This window comes from Antechinus flavipes, chromosome 3 (assembly GCF_016432865.1).
Source record: "Antechinus flavipes isolate AdamAnt ecotype Samford, QLD, Australia chromosome 3, AdamAnt_v2, whole genome shotgun sequence".
In the NCBI taxonomy this organism is placed as follows: Eukaryota; Metazoa; Chordata; class Mammalia; order Dasyuromorphia; family Dasyuridae; genus Antechinus; species Antechinus flavipes.
Window position 1 is genome coordinate 421,731,351 of NC_067400.1, and position 16,523 is coordinate 421,747,873.

The window sequence follows — 16,523 nt, forward strand, 5'->3', positions numbered from 1 at the left end:
AACTCTAATTAGACTAAATTCAAACATAAAATTATGTATGTTTAAATTGTTTTAAAGTATTGTTTTGCCTTTCATCAAAAAAATCAGACAATACAGAATACTGTTTCTGAAACTATTTTCTGTAAACATGCTTTTCTGTTGCTAAAAATGAATAATTTATATATAAGATATAGAATTTATATCAATAACCAAAAAAGGTATCATTTTAAAATATAAAACTTAAAACTTTTACATTTCATTATAGAAAGAATATACAACTATTTTATTTATTTGAAAATATTTAGAAATATTTAGAATTGGAATATGAAATATTTTGGTGAGGTATTTTCATATTTTTGCTTCTAAAAATACTAACTCCTCCAAATATTAATATCCTTAAGTTGCAGCATTTGCCACCCATTTCTGAAGGAATGCTTTAATCCTCTCTACTCAAGGGGAAAAAAAGCAATTTAACATTGATAATGTTCCTGCTCAGAGCTCCATCTGGTTGCTGCTGATAAGGGCATCTGTGTGACAAGGGAATTTTCCACTCTTCAGGCGATTTGCATTGCTCACTGAACTTCTAAAAACCTACCAGCAAAGAAGCAGGGACAAGGATTTCATATTAGTGGACAGAAAGCGAGCGGAGACCAGCATGTGTTCCTTCATCAATGGAATATAAATGAGATCAATATATTTTGTTTTCACAAATCTTCTGTTGCCTAAATCTGTAGAAAAAAATTCATGGCTATATTCTCTTATAAAAACTGAGATCGCCTAGATAGTATTTAAAAGAGCTAGCCAGAAACACTAACAATTTTTAATGAACAAAAGTCAGATTCAGAATTTTACATTTTATTTCTGTAGGAGATGCAAACAGTCTTATTAAATACATAACGGTAAGAACACTTTCAGTTTTTCATTCCATTATAAATAGTAGATATTTTAAAGTAATACATAATCTGAGGATTAAATCTAGAATATTCTGGGGAAAAAGCTACTAACTTTATTCCCATGTTTTAGATAATGGTAGAAAGATCACTGGCCAGCTTCTTTTGTAATATGAAATGCCTGCCCAAAGTTCTCACTTATTATTAGGTGCTCTGATATCTTTGATAATATTAGGGACCAACTCCCATCATAAATTCCAATCCCATCTCAGTCATGCCAAAGACTATCTCTTTTAATTAAGTTTGGGGTGTGTATGTGTGTGTGTATATATATATATGTACATATATATATTTACATGTGTATATATGAAAAATAATTATGTATGTTCTGCATACAGACCTACAAAGGAGAAAAAAGTATTAAATGCCCAATGTGTGATTTTCACTGAATGTTGAGAAATACACACTACTATATTTTCTTTCCCTATCCCTCTTTCTGAATATATGACTTTCTGAATATGGAAAAAAGTAAACCCTTACATTCTATATTGTTTAATATGAATTTACTCACATTGACTTGAGAAGAAAGGAAAAAAAGAGACTCTTTAGTGTAAGAAAGAATTAATAAGTACTACTTTTCACAGATAAATAAATTCCCCCTTCCTCTGTCCCTAACCCTGATAGAGCAAAAATGGACAAGAGTTCATGTCCCACCTCTGACAGATGGTGGTTATGCTACTCTCGGTCTATCATTGAACCTTTTCATGCTCAAGGCAACTTCTGAAGACTCTAAATTACAGAAAAGAAAGATGCTGCCTGCACCAAAAGTGAATCTGGGAATTCCCTTTATCAAATCACAAGATTAGTCCTCATCCCTATTTATCAACAGCTCCAGGTCATGTCCAACCTAGAATGTGAGGGGCTAGAATAATCCCTGAAATCTCTGTCATTTCTTATTTCAACATAAACAATATCAAATAATTTGGTGCTTTAGGAAGCTATCCATACTTTGTCCAAGCAAAAAATGTGTTTCATCCTACTTAAAAAAAAAATTTATTTGGAAATATAGTAAAACTTGAACAGAAGCATTTTGTTTCACTGACATACAAATAATCATACCCTTCAAATAATTTCTTTATAATCCTTCTAAAGCTACAGAAATTCTTTTAGATTTCTCCAAGCAACTAAAAGTAAATATAAATATGTGCTACACCATTATGAGAAGTAATTTAAGAGGCTGGAGTCACTCATTAGAAATACTGAGCTTCCCTCTTCAAAGAATTAAGTTTTGATAATAAATAGTAAGCAATTATAACAATGTATTCCTCTGGGAGAAATGGCCTTTGAGAAACCAGAATTAAAGAGACAGACATCTAAACTACTATAAATTTCAACAGAAATGAATATCCAATCTTTACAAACATGATTTAGGGAATCAAAGTTTTTCAAAAATATTTTAATCAATATATTTATTATTAAAGTAATTTTAATATTAATTCAATCATGAAAATTCCTATCTGACCCTTCCATTTCTCTCTTATATGCTAAATCAATATCCATATCCCCACCTCTTTTGGACATATTCCATCATTTTGTCCTGTGCCTCTTCTCTTCACTACTTCCATTCTCAGTGATTTTGTGAGATTCCAGGGATTTAATTATTATCTCTATGCAGACAACTCCCAAATCTACAAATAAAGCCCTAAACTCTTGTGCTCTAGTTTTACGTCACCAAATGCCTATCAGACATTTAGAAATGGATTTCCCAAATGCATCTCATCTTCAACATATCCAAAAAAGAAATCATTATCTTTCCCTCCAAACTAGCATTTTTCCCAAATCTGTCTAGGATCTTCTAAAGGCACTGCCATTCTTGTAATCGCCTAAGCTAAATCCATAGCCAACTCTACTTATTCACTCTACTTCATCTTACTTTTTCCTACTTCCAAGTATGGCCAATGCTACCTCCATAAAATCACTTACTTTGTCTACTCAGCCAACGTTATCACTGATTATCAACAGCCTCAGAACTGGTCACTTTGTCTCAGATTTCTGCTACTCTAATCCACCCTCCACTTATCTGACAAAGATATTTGTAAAGCACAGTTTTGATCATGTCACTTCATTTTTAGGTAAACTTAATGGTTTCTTAATGCATCTAGGATTACGCATAAATCTTTTTTAGTCAGTTAAGTTGCCAACCTGGCACCACTCTACCTGTAAACCATATTATACATTACTTCTATTCTCCATTCATGGAATGAATTTCCTCTTCTCTTCCACTTTTTATAAACCTTATTTTCCCTTCAGAGATAGCTCTTCACCACCTTCCATTTGATGTCCTTCCTGATCTGCCTGGTTGATACTAATTCTCCCCAAAATTACCTTATACATACATACATACATACATATATATACACATACATATATATATACATATATATATATATAGTGTCTCTCTGCATAAGAATAAGCAACAAGCATTTATAAAGGACTTTAAAATTTACAAAACAATAAAATATGAACTCATTAAAGACAGGAATTGTTTCTGTCTTTTTATCAACCCCTAAAACATTACCTGGCACAGAGCTGGTGCTTAATTAATGTTAGATGTAAACAGCTACTGAAATATTTGAAGCAAGAAGTGAGTGCTTCTAAAATGGTGATTAGGAAAGCAGAAAGATGGTGGGTAGGAAACATGTTGTAAAGGAAAAATTAACAGGATCTCACAAGTGATTAGATATGGGGTTTGAGGGAGAGTGAAGAGTTAAGGGCTGAAGCACCCTCAATAGACACAGTGAAGTTGTTGTTGTTGTTGTTGTTGTTGTTGTTGTTGTTGTTGTTGTTTTTAAATGGGTTTTAGGAGGAAAATAAACTCCATTAAGGAAAAATTAAGTTTAAGATATTTATGACAAATTTTGGTGCCGTGAGACAAGATGACAGGATAAGAGATTTATATCTGAAAGGGCCTTTGGATGCCATATAGTACAACCTATTCATTTAGAAAATAAGGAAACCTCAACCCAGAGGTGTTGAGTAACTTGCTTAATTAAGCTTATGTTAAGTAGTTAGTTCAAAAGACTTAAACCCCCAGTCCTCTCCCTCTAGATGCAAATCATCTTTGAATGCTAACTAAACCATAAGAGAATAAAAATCATCCTTTTAAATAGGTACTATGTAATTAAATTATGCTAGGTGAAGCATAATAGAATGATAAAAGAGCTAGATCCTAACTTAAGAAATTTACATTCCAAATAGGAATTATTTTGTATTTTATAAGTGATATTTTTATTAAATTTCAGGTTTCTTTTTCATTGCTTCAAGTGAATCTTAAGGTAAGTAAACATTTGATGTTATCTGGTAGAGACCTGATTCAAAAAAAAACTGAGGAGGCATATTAGAGATATACTTATTACCTCCATAATTCATTACTTTGTGGCTTTAGCCTCTGCTACCAATAGAGGATTAGGGTAAGACAGGAGACTAACATTACTGAGACAACTATTTTGTTTTGTCCTCCCTCAAAAATATCTGCGACTTTATTAAACACATGTTTTACTCTCTCTCAGATAAGCCCATTTCCTACTCTGCTCAAAAAAACTTATGTCACCCAGCATGAATTCTTCATCTTCCTTCCTCCACACTTTTAATCTTCAAATATCACCAGATTCTCTCCCTCTTTCTTCCATTCTAAAAGCTGGTCCTCCTTGCAAAGATTCTTCCTTCCATTTTTGTTCTTGATTCCAAGAACCTATTTCCCCTATTGTTTACTCTAAGACTGTACTAAGTGGATCATCATCTTTTCTCTCTCATTTTTCCCTCATTTGTGAAAATATATGGCAGAATTCTGAAATGAAGAAGAGAAAAAGATCTTATCCTAAGCCTCCCTTACCAAATTTTAGGAATAAATAATTTGCTCCCTCTTTCTACTTCCTGTCCAGTCATTCTTTGATACCCTGCAATGAAACTTCTTTTCTCTTCCCTCTACTGAAACCACTCTGTCCAAATCACCTAACTGCTAATTCTAAAGACCTTTTTTGAATCATCAGCTATGAGTTATTTCTACTAAATCATCAGATACAGCCAACTAATTCCTTCTTTGATAGTCTCTACTGTTTCTAAAACAATCTAAAGCTTCTAAAACTATTTGAGCAATATTGCAATTTTTTTCACCTGCTTTCTCTGTCTCCTCACAATTCCTTTTCTTTCTCTTGCTTGGTTAAAGTTGATCATCTTCCAAAGCTCTGTCAATGTCCCTCTTCTCTTCTCTCTCTCTGTCTCACTCTCTTAGCAATTTCATTCATATTCATGGTTTCAACTAATACCTTTCCATGTGAATGGTTCCCAAATCTATCTTACCCAATCTCTGTTGACATTCAGTCTTAAATTTCCACAAATTCCCACATTAAAACTCCATCTGTATACTCTACCAATAACTCAAATTCAATGTAAAAAACTGAAGTTATTTTTCTCACAATGCCAACACAGTTTCCTAATTTACCTAGCACTACTGACACTACTAGTATCATCAAAATCCTCACTTCCAATCAAGTACTATGTCCTATGAATTCTACTTCTAAAACACCTCTGTCATATCTGTCCATTCCTTTCTTTTGCTTTGATGACTCTTATTACCTCTTATATGAACTGTTATAGACTGTCTATCCTTTTTCTTCTTCATGCTTTCCTTCATACAAGTATCAAAAAAATCTTCATGCTATTGTCCTGCTCAAAGCACTCAATGGCTTCTTTAAGTATACTCCTTATTCTGGTCCCTTCAAAATGAGCTTTAAATCTTCCTTTCCATTCTTATTACATCAATTTACCTTCATTCATTCTATTTTCCACTAAAACTAGACTTTTAGTTATTATTCAATCTCATCCAGCCTTTTCCATGCATTTGCATTAACTATCTCTTATGTCTGAAAAACCTCCATCTACATCTCTGCCTAAAAAACAAAAAAACAAAAAACAAAAAAAACTTTATTTTTTTCAAGACTCAACTGCTAAAATGCTACCTACTCTACAAAATACACTTTGACCCCCCAACCAGAAGTGATTCTTCTCTCCCTAAATGTCTCATGTATGTTTAACCTCTATGTATTTGTCTCAGTCTAACCTGCATTATAATTATCTAAATTTCATAGTCCTAATAAACTGAAGAATAAGTATATTGCTTCCCATCTTTTTGAGAGTCACTCATTTCTTTTATCTCAAACATTAATCAACGTGCAATGTATGATGCTAGGTTGTGAATACAAAGACAACATACAAAAAACAAACTCTAAACAGTTTCAGTCTTCAAGAAGCTTACATTCCACAGGAAGAAAAAGAGAAAAATAGCCTTACACTTTTTATCTTTGTATTTCCAACCTTTAGCACAACCTTAAAAGTAGTAGATATTTAATAAATGTTGTTGAATTGAATTGGCTTTATCTACCTCTTTTTAGCCATAAAATGGCAAAACAGTAAGTTGATATGAGTTTTCTACAAAGTTATTACTGTGTTATACAACGAACTGTTCACCTTCTACTATCTTAAAAAATCATGGTCAGTATTCTAGCTTATAGTTATGTTTCCTTTTTGGTTCAGCAATTTTTTTCTTTTTGTTCTGTATTTTCTTTCACAGCATGACTAATATGCAAATTTTCATAAACTTTTATAAAGTTTATTAAGACACTTTTATAAAGGGGGGAAACGGATCTCAAAATTTAAAGCAACACATGTATTTCTCATACATTACTTAGAGTAGAAGGGGATTAATGTTTGTGTACATGACATTCCCAATTATTCAGAATCTAAACCCGTGGAAAACTCAAATAATTAGAATTTTCTACACTTCAGTAAAAGATAAGCGCTAGGAAGATGCACCAACCTTGTACTTGAATATGAGCACATTACAGAGGATCTTATGATCCATAAAGAATCTGTCCAATTTCCTAAAATAACTACAAACCTACAATATTATAGAGTGAGCATAAAAATATTAAGTGATATTTATATACCAATTTAAAATTTACAAAGTAGTTTATAAGCATTATCTCAGTGAAGACTAGTGATAAGACTAATGAGAGCTACAAGATCCTTGAAAATTGATTATCCATGGATGTTCTCCATGGTCACTTCTCAGGTAACTAGAAAAATAAATGAACTAGACTATCACATTTTCTGTTACTCTGAAAGTTTAACATATTCAAACAATGTCATCTTTTCTATATAAACTATGTACTTACCATCTAAATTTCAAATCATAATTAAAATCACACATCTTATTTTCATTTTTTCCTCAATTTATAATTTTTCCTCACAAATCTGAAAAACAAGCTAAATGACTATCTTTCATTGAAAATATGCTGACCAGAATATTTCCCATTTTAAAAATCTATTGGTCCTGTGATCCACCCTTATCACTTGTAATTTCATGTTCAGTATTCATCCTTGGTCAAGTCATTAATCGTTTTGAGTTTTAGTTTCTCAAACTCTTAGATGGGCCAAGTGAAATAATAAGGTATGTAAAGAACTTTTAAAAATCACCAAATATTATAATTATATTATTTGATTCAGTCACTAGTTTGTGTTTGTCTTTCACTCATTCCCAGGGAGATGCAGTTTGGCCACCAGCTGGCAGTGGTACTACTCTTTCTGAAGTGAGCAGGGGAGCTATATATAACCTCACAGATTACATTCCTTTAAGAAGAGAAGTTTAAAGAAATGTCACGTTGGTGTTAACAAATTACACATCTTTTATTATTAATATGTAACTCTGAAGTGAATTTAAAGACAGACTACAAAGTACTTTAGTGTAATCCAAGAAATAGGTAAAAGAAGCAAAAGACCTGTGATGTCAACAGAAAACTTAACTTAAGAACAGGGTCATGAAAATGATAAAGGATCCATGATGAAAAATACTCTCTCTCCCTCCAAAGAGAGAAGTGGTGTACTACTTTCCTACACACACTTTTATCTTGTTTTCCCTATTTTTCTTTTTAAAAATTAATTATTTTCTTTTTCCCCAATCATATGTAAAAACTATTTTTAACATTTAAAAAAATTTTAAGTTCCAAATTCTCCTTCTCCTCTTGTTGAATATACAAGAAATTTGATATAGGTACAGTAATGTAAAATATATTTGCATATTAGTCATGCTGTGAAAGAAAATACAGAACAAAAAGAAAAAAAATCTGAAAAATAAATTAAAATATGCTTTGATCTGCATTCAGATTCTAAGAACTGATGAACTCTGAGGCCAGATAGAAGCATGCTTTTTTCATTTCCTTTTATTTTTCTTGCTTTTTTGTTGGATTGGGTTTTTTAACAAAGCTAATATGGAAATATGTTTTGCATGATTCCTGTGTGTGTGTGTGTGTGTGTGTGTGTGTGTGTGTGTGTATAAGCATAAACATTTGTACTCACTATTACTATTGCCTTTTCAATGGATGGGGGAAGAGCGAGAGAAAGGGAAAGAATTTGGAACTCAAAAATTTTTTTAAAGAATGTCAAAATAAACAAATTTTTTAAAAATATTTTTAAAGGAATAGGGTAATAAATACTAATGCATTATTGGTAGAGTTGTGAATTGATCTAACCATCCTGGAAAACAATTTGGAGCTATGCCCAAAGGACTATCAATCTGTGCATACTCTTTGATCCAGCAGTGTCATTACTGGATCTGTATCCCAAAGAGATCATAAAAAAGGAAAAGGACCCACATGTGCAAAAATGTTTGTAGCAGTCCTTTTTGTAGTGGCAAGAAACTAGAAACTGAATAGATGCTCATCATATGAGAATGGCCAAATAAATTATGGTATGTGAATACAATGGAGTATTATTATTCTAAAAGAAATAATCGGCAGGATGATTTCAGAGAGGCCTGGAAAGACTTACAGGAACTGATACTTGAGTGAAGTGAGTAGAACCAAGAGAATAGTATACATAGTAACAAGATTATGTGATGATCAATTATGTAGGACTTGGCTTTTTTTAACAATCAGGTGATTCAAAGCAGTTCCAATAGACTTGGGATGGAAAATGCCATTCATATCCAGAGAGAGCTATGGAGACTGAATATGGATCAAAGCATAGTATTTTCATCTTTCTTGGTTGCTTGCTTGTTTTTTTCCCCTTTTCTCATGCTTTTTCCCTTTTGATCTGATTTTTCTTGCTCAACATGACCAATATGAAAATATGTTTATAAGAAACGTTTAACCTATATCAGATTGCTTGTTGTCTTGGACAAGAAGGAGGACAGAAGAAAGGAAAAAAAAATTGGGACACAAGATTTTGCAAAGATGAATGTTAAAACTATCTTTGCATGAACTTGGAAAAATAAAGTACTATCAAATTAAAAATAAATAAAAAGCATAAACATATTTTAAAAAAAAAGAATCGGGTCATAAAAGTAGAAAAACTGACAATATCAACTGCTGCAGAAAAAGGCTAGCAAAAAAAAAATTTCAAGTTGAATGTAAGTTTCTCTTCTGCTTATCATTATTTCCCAGGACAAACTTCTCTAAAACTTTTAAGTAGACATATTCTTCAGTACTTCAAAAGTGTTACTAAATTAGGCTATTTTCACCTAATTTGGGAGATGAATACCAACAAAATCTCACCTGAATCCCTCTAGCTAAAACTTGTGGAATACACTTGGCTTTTTCTTATTTCATTTGACTCTTTAATCTAATTAAGCTACTTTCAACTGTAATCACCTGTCGCGAAATACGAAAACTTAAAAAATATTAAATATTTAAATTATTAAAAATAAACAAAAGTAATTAAATAATTAAATAGATGATTAGATATTTAAAATAAAAATTTTCTTCTCTGGGCTTCTATAATTAAATGAGTGACAAGATAGAACAAGTTTAACTTTCTTCCTTCTACTTTCTTCATTACAGAGATTAATAGAATATTTTGGAAAATAAACCTGTCTCATTTTTCATATAGGTAAAACAAACTAAATAGAAACCTTTTAACCAAAACCAATTCATTTTGAATTATACAATTTGGAAAAAACACTAACAATTCCCACCATCCACCATTCTATAATGCTTAATTCAAAATTAACTATAAAAATATTCCTACATTTTATTTTTCTTAAAACCACTTAAAGATTTGATTTTCAAATGGTATCGTGAAAAGTTTACAAAAAATAAGGTAGAAAAAGTAAAAAAGATATTATGTTAAGTGAACCTTTACAACTAGATAAAACAAAGGTCCATTGAATAATACCAGTGAGTGACAAGAAGTGAGAAAATTCCTAAAAAATTAAATATTGTACTTACCTAGCTACAGAATACATAAAGAGAAAATCATTGTCTGGTGAGCCAGGAGTCTTGCTATAGTCTGTGTATTTCCTTTGTGTAGTACTTTTGATATCCTTCATTACAGATTCCATTTCTTTACTTAAGTTGGTTTCTGACTAATAATAATAACAACAAAAAGTTCACTATATTTTTAATTCGCCAACAGACACACAATATAAATGTTTTTCATGATTAAAAAACATCAAAAATTAAAATGTAAAAATTTATAACAGTAATACAACTATCATTGTAATACAATCTCTTATAGGTATCTGCAAGGTTCTGTCCTAAGTTCCCTTCTCTTCTCCTTCTATACTACTTCATTTGATCTTATTTAATTACCATCTCTATGGTGATATTCAGATCTACCTATCCTGTTCTAACCTCTGCTAAAATTTAGGCTCACATATCCAACTGCCTTTCAGACAACTCAAACTAAATCTCCAAGACATCTTAAACTCAATGTATCCAAAACTAAACTCATTATCTTTCCCTCTACCCTCCCTCATCCTTCCTAATTTCCCCCTATTTCCATAAAGCATGGTACCATTGTCCTATTTCCTTAGGCTCATAACATGGGGGTCATCCTCGATTCTTCAATATTTCCCAACCCCCCATCCAGTCTATAGCAAGGTCTGTTGATTTCAACTTGGCAATATCTCTCAAATATGTTCCCTTCTTTCCTGTGATACTGTCATGAGCCTAGTATAAGCTCTCATCAACTCATGCTTAGACTACTGCTAGTAGATCTGCCTACCTCAAGTCTCTCCCAACTCCAATTCATCTTCCATTCAGCCAGTAAATTGATTTTCCTGAAGTATAGGTCTAGTCATGTCATCTCCCTCCCCAAAAAAAAAAAATTCCAAGAGGCCCCTATAGCTTCCAGGATAAAATGGCTGTTTGGCCCTTCATAACCAATCCTCCTATTCCTTTTCAGTTTTCTTATACCTTACTCCCTTTGCCACATATTCTTCAATCAATTGATATCAGCCTCTTTGTTCCACTACAAATATGATAATCCATCTCTTGACTCCAGTTTCTTTAGCTGTTCCCTCTATCTGGAATACACCTCTCTTCATTTTCAACTACGGGCTTTCTTCAAGTCTTAAATAGAATCCCACATCCTACAAAGTCTTTCCTAAACTCTCTTAATTATTATTCCTTACCTCTTTAAATTTTTTCCTGTATAGACTAGTGTTTCCCCCATTAAATTGTGAGCTTCTTAAGGACAGGGACTGTCTTTTGCCTCTTTTTTTTAAATCACTAGTTTGTACTACAGTCCTTGGTACATAGTAGGCACTTAATAAAAGTTTATAGACTAACTGACCTTTAAAGTAATAAAGGATACCTCACTTTGAGGAAATATACTCAAATTTGAAAGATAATTTTACCTTACAAAAGAAATTATTTTTAAATGAAAAAATTAAAATTAAAATTTTTAAATGAAAACAACTAATTTTCATGAATATATTTATTTAATAAGACCAAGTATAACTATATGTTAGAGGCTCATTACCCTATGGGTCTAGATGCAAAAATTATTTTAAAGGTAAAAGTGTATTATAAGGAGATACTTCTGTTATTTATAGTGGTAAATACCATTAAAAGAAATTTAAATATGCAAGATGAAACAACTATACTGTAGCAGTTGGTCCAGGCTGTTGGGATATTTAATATTAATATATAATCTTTTTCATTAACATAGTTTTATAAATAACTACATATTAACAAATATATGTAAGTAGTTCTGTATAAATCCTGTTATTAATAGGTTTTTTGTAAACTAAATTGTGCTTTTCATCACAAAGACATAACAAATGATATATGGATAATACAATTCTATGAAAAGTACCTAAGTACATACAAACATATGTGTTTTTACAATCTGGAAAAAACAATATTAAAACGATAACAATTTTGACAGAAAATAATTACAGACTTTGGTAATAAAACATTCTACTATTCCTTTTTTTTTAAACTCAATAACAGAAGTCAAAACCTTTAAGGCAATTTTCCATTAAATTCATAAAAAATATAAACGAGTCAGAAAGATTGAATGAAAAGAATCAAAAATAGAAACAAATTAACAAGGATCTTTCTGCCTTACACTGATGCTTACTGGGAAAATTCCCAGCTGTTCTTGAAGCTCTTCAACCTCTTTTATGAGCTCTTGCAGGCTCTTGTTACTATGACACTGCCAAAGGCTATTTTCCACATTGTTTCCAGGATAACAGGGAAGTACGCTGTTAGCAAATTGACGACAAAGTGGGCATGTGAATTCTCCTTTTTCCACAGAGAAACCCTGAAGAACCTGGTCATTCTAAAAAGATGGAATAAATGTCATAATTGTGCTAATAAAAATATGTACATATTTACGGAAAGACAAAACTATGATATTATAATTTTGAAGGATTTTTTTTTCTGGGGGAATTAACTTCAAAAATAAAAGAAACATAAATTTGGTAATCTTAAAAAAAAAAAAAACAGTAATAGCTAGTGTCAAATACTCTCATGAACAACAAAAAATGTCACCTGTCAAAAAATTTCTCAAATCATAGCAGTCACACAGGTATTACTTTCACCAATGAAATAGTTTAAAATAGTATTCTGAGTTAGAATTCTAATTAGAATGCTGTCAAATATGGTGAACTCTTTGCTGAAAAAAGGGGAAGGGGAGGAATATATATGACGTGGAAGGTAACACTAACTAGTAGGTCAGGGAAATCATCACATGACCAATAAGGGATCTATTGTCCTAGTCATCATTTTCCAGGAAAGTATATGAGTACCACAATTATAGGAAGACAGCTAGACTGTTTCTTTTTCAATGAAGGGTTCCATGAAGATCCAAGTGCAGTAGACCTTCTTTTTGTTCATGACTTTGGCTATTTATAGGACACTGGCAATTAGCCTGTTTCACCTTCAAAACTTTTAAATATACATTTACCAGGGACTTGTAGTGTACATGATGAATAAAGAAAAAAATCAATAACTAATGGTAGAAAACATAAAGAGTATGCTTTGGATAGACAAATGAACTACTGTTACTACAATTATAAGATTTCCAGAATAGGTTGTTAGGTATTCTGGTCATAATAGTAGAACATATAGCACAGAAGATACTGCCGAGGGTTTGATTCATGTGCTCTCTCTGTCCATCAGACTGAGAATGATGTAGTATGGACAGGGAAATCTTTACATAGTAACAGTATAGAAAATAAACACATCCAGGAGTCCTATGACTAGTCCAGGAAAACAAAATAAACTCTGTACTTCAAAAAGCAAATGAAAGAGAAAACTAGGAAGAATAAATAATAATAATAATAATAATAATAAAAACCACCTTCTTCAAATATAGGAAGGTCATCTCAACAGCAGTGAGAAGTCCAGAAGAGAAAAAGAAATGAGCCACTTTGGCTATCAGCAAAGTATCATTGTATATTTTGAAGCAGGTCCTTGACAAAATCTATCATGTGTATTCTTAGCACCTACTACATTCTAATGCATAAAAGGTACTTAATATTTACTGATTATTACTTCCAAGGGATAAATGGGAGTTAAAACATATTGTTATAAGCCTACTGATGATTCTACAAGGTACTTGGCCAAAGCACATATTTCACAAGAGTAGATATGCTAACAGATGTAATGTCACAGGGTCACTGTGTACAGTCTTGAACAGACCCGTATAGACCACAACTGGACCATGGTTGCAGAGATGGAACATCACTTATTAGGCCTTTCCAGAAGATACATAGTGATATGAGTAGATTCCAAGAGGCCTAGAGATTTAGCCTCCTATTGGTATATTTTGTATTTTCCTATGGAATAGACATTTCCCACTATTTCTTACCAGCAACACTGCTTTTGGACTTTTCTGACCCTCTTCATTATATTTTCTTTCTCTAGTAAACTCATCATTGGAAAATCTTATTATCTTCCAAAACTGAACCTGTCTGGAACTCTCCTTTCTTTGGGACTCTAAGCTCTCAACTGGTCTGGTATTCATATCTAATCAGTAGCCTCTGCTTCTCTGATAGGACCTTCAGACTCAAAGGCAGAGCCTGGGAATCCAATACCTTTATTTAAGAGTTCAGCATAGTCTTCTTTCAATTTCCCACCACCTATACTACTTTTGGATTTCTTAAGATTTCTTCATCCTGCCCCTAGGCCAAGTATCGACTTCCTCTCTTTGTTTATTTTCCTTGTATATTACTATCTACCAGACTGTAAAGCTCCTTTAGGATATAAACTTGTATTTTTATCCCCATGCTTAGCACAGTGCCTGGCACAAAGTAGGTGCTTAATAAATGTTTAATGGTAAATAGAAACTGAGGTTGAGAGGCAGCAAAATTTATACTCTATATAGTAGAGCCTATTCAGGAGTGACATTATAATTATAATATATAATATAATTATAATATTACATATACAATATAATTAACATTATAATCTACTGGGTGTCTAAATTGTTTTAGTATATCTGTTCAAATATGATAATGTTCGGAAATTTAAGTGACAGCAAAGGTGAACAATAACTGAGATGCTAGGTAATCAAAGTGTTCTACATTCTAATGTATAAAAAATAAAAAGGCACCATGTTTCTTTGCCATAGGGCATCCATGACTTAAAAGTGCTTTTGACTAGTCAATAACACATACACATATACATACACACACACACACACACACACACACAGAGTCTGTTTTATCTGCATTGGTCAACTCCTAGAAAAAGTACAGATAAGAATGACTTAATAGTAGATAATGTGGGCTTTAAAAGGATAGTTCCCATGAAAACATTAGAAACACTGGTCTCCATAATGAAAAGTTTCCAGATATACAAAAGTATCAAGATAAGGCCTAAGATAAACCATTTCTTCAGGTTATTTAATGTGGCTTCCTATGGTAGCATCCACTGGAACATCATGAGGATCTTTAACAAACAAGAGGAGCCACTAACAGAACCCAGAAATCATACAATAGTATTTATTCCTCATGAAGCCAAGTAGTACATTTTCTCAGCTGAAATAATCCCTTGTGGCCATATAGATTTCAATATGCTTGGATGTCTACAGATATATTTGTTCCCAAATATGTTTCTTTTTTAATCAAACTGGCATGTCTACAAATTAGTTACATACCTAATGCCACCCTATGAACTGATTACTATAGGAATTATTAATTGTATTTATATAATTAAAGAAATTAAGGCTCAGAGAGGTTAGGTGTTTTCCTATAGTCATGCTGCTAATCAAGAGGCAAAATTTGAACTCAAAATACTAGCAATTGAATTAGAATACAATCTAATCTACAATTTAAAGATACTTCTTTCAATCAATATTACTATATATGTGAGTTAATGAACACTGATCCCTTGATTACTATATTGTTATTATCCAGATCTAATCATCATTCTGGATCTATAATGCATTCAATAAGATAATTTATTCATATAGATCACCTGATATCAAACATTTTAGTATGGGGGAGAAAAACACAGAGATTGAGAAGAATCATATGAGAGAGGATGAATGACAGATGGCTGATCCACTCCCACCAAATTTCCATCAGCAAGTTCCAGAGATTTCAAAGATATTATATCATAAAACAGACCTATGAAGATTATGAAATATTTACAACTTTGTAGGAAGCAAGGAGCTTGTTCCAACAGGGATTAGAATTAATTTGTTTTGCTTTTCTGTCTACCTAAATCAACGAGAGTATCCTGAGGGAGAAAGAGGAGGCTGCATGTATCAGGCAAGTCAAACTACTTTTACCTTGACCACTACCTCCCCTCAAGAAGTATAGAGCCAGGAAAAGACCATTACATGTGGAGAATAAAAGACTATTTTGGAGGCCATAAAAGATTTGGGGCGAAAAAATATTTCAGTTGAATGGTGGGGTTAGAACACAATTTATAGAAGGTGTAAAAATGAAAAAAGTGGAAGGATTACTTATATAGGCATTTTTAAATTAGTTGATTAGGGTAGGTGACATACAAAACAATAGCTAGAAGAGAAAGAGGATCTAGTGAAAGATTTTTGTTTGTTTGTTTTGTTTTGTTTTGTTTTTAAAGAATAGGAAAGACAGATGTATTTGTAAAGATCAATAAAGAGGCAAAAGAAAGGGAAAGATTGAAGAATAAAGAAAGGATGGGAATGGTAATGAGAGATAATAAAGGCAATCTGCTACAGCTGGCAGGCTGGCCATCGTAAGGAGAAAGACTACCATTTCATCAGATAGTGAAGGAATAGTGAAGGAAATAGTAAAAGAAGATGTGATCAGTTTGTGAAAAGAGATGGAGAGAAAATACAATTATCACCAAATAGTCTCAAATTTTTCTGGTAAAA

General features: G+C 32.2%; 1 protein-coding gene across 1 annotated transcript in view; it reads right to left on the reverse strand.

Annotated features, from left to right (window-relative positions):
• UBR3 (ubiquitin protein ligase E3 component n-recognin 3) overlaps positions 1-16,523 on the reverse strand; it is a 266,439-nt gene that overhangs the window by 69,179 nt on the left and 180,737 nt on the right. The window contains exons 28-29 of the mRNA XM_051986192.1: positions 12,279-12,491; positions 10,151-10,287 (exon numbers count right to left, since the gene is read on the reverse strand). Of these exons, the coding sequence (XP_051842152.1) occupies positions 10,151-10,287; positions 12,279-12,491 (350 nt within the window). The remainder of the gene's footprint in view (positions 1-10,150; positions 10,288-12,278; positions 12,492-16,523) is intronic.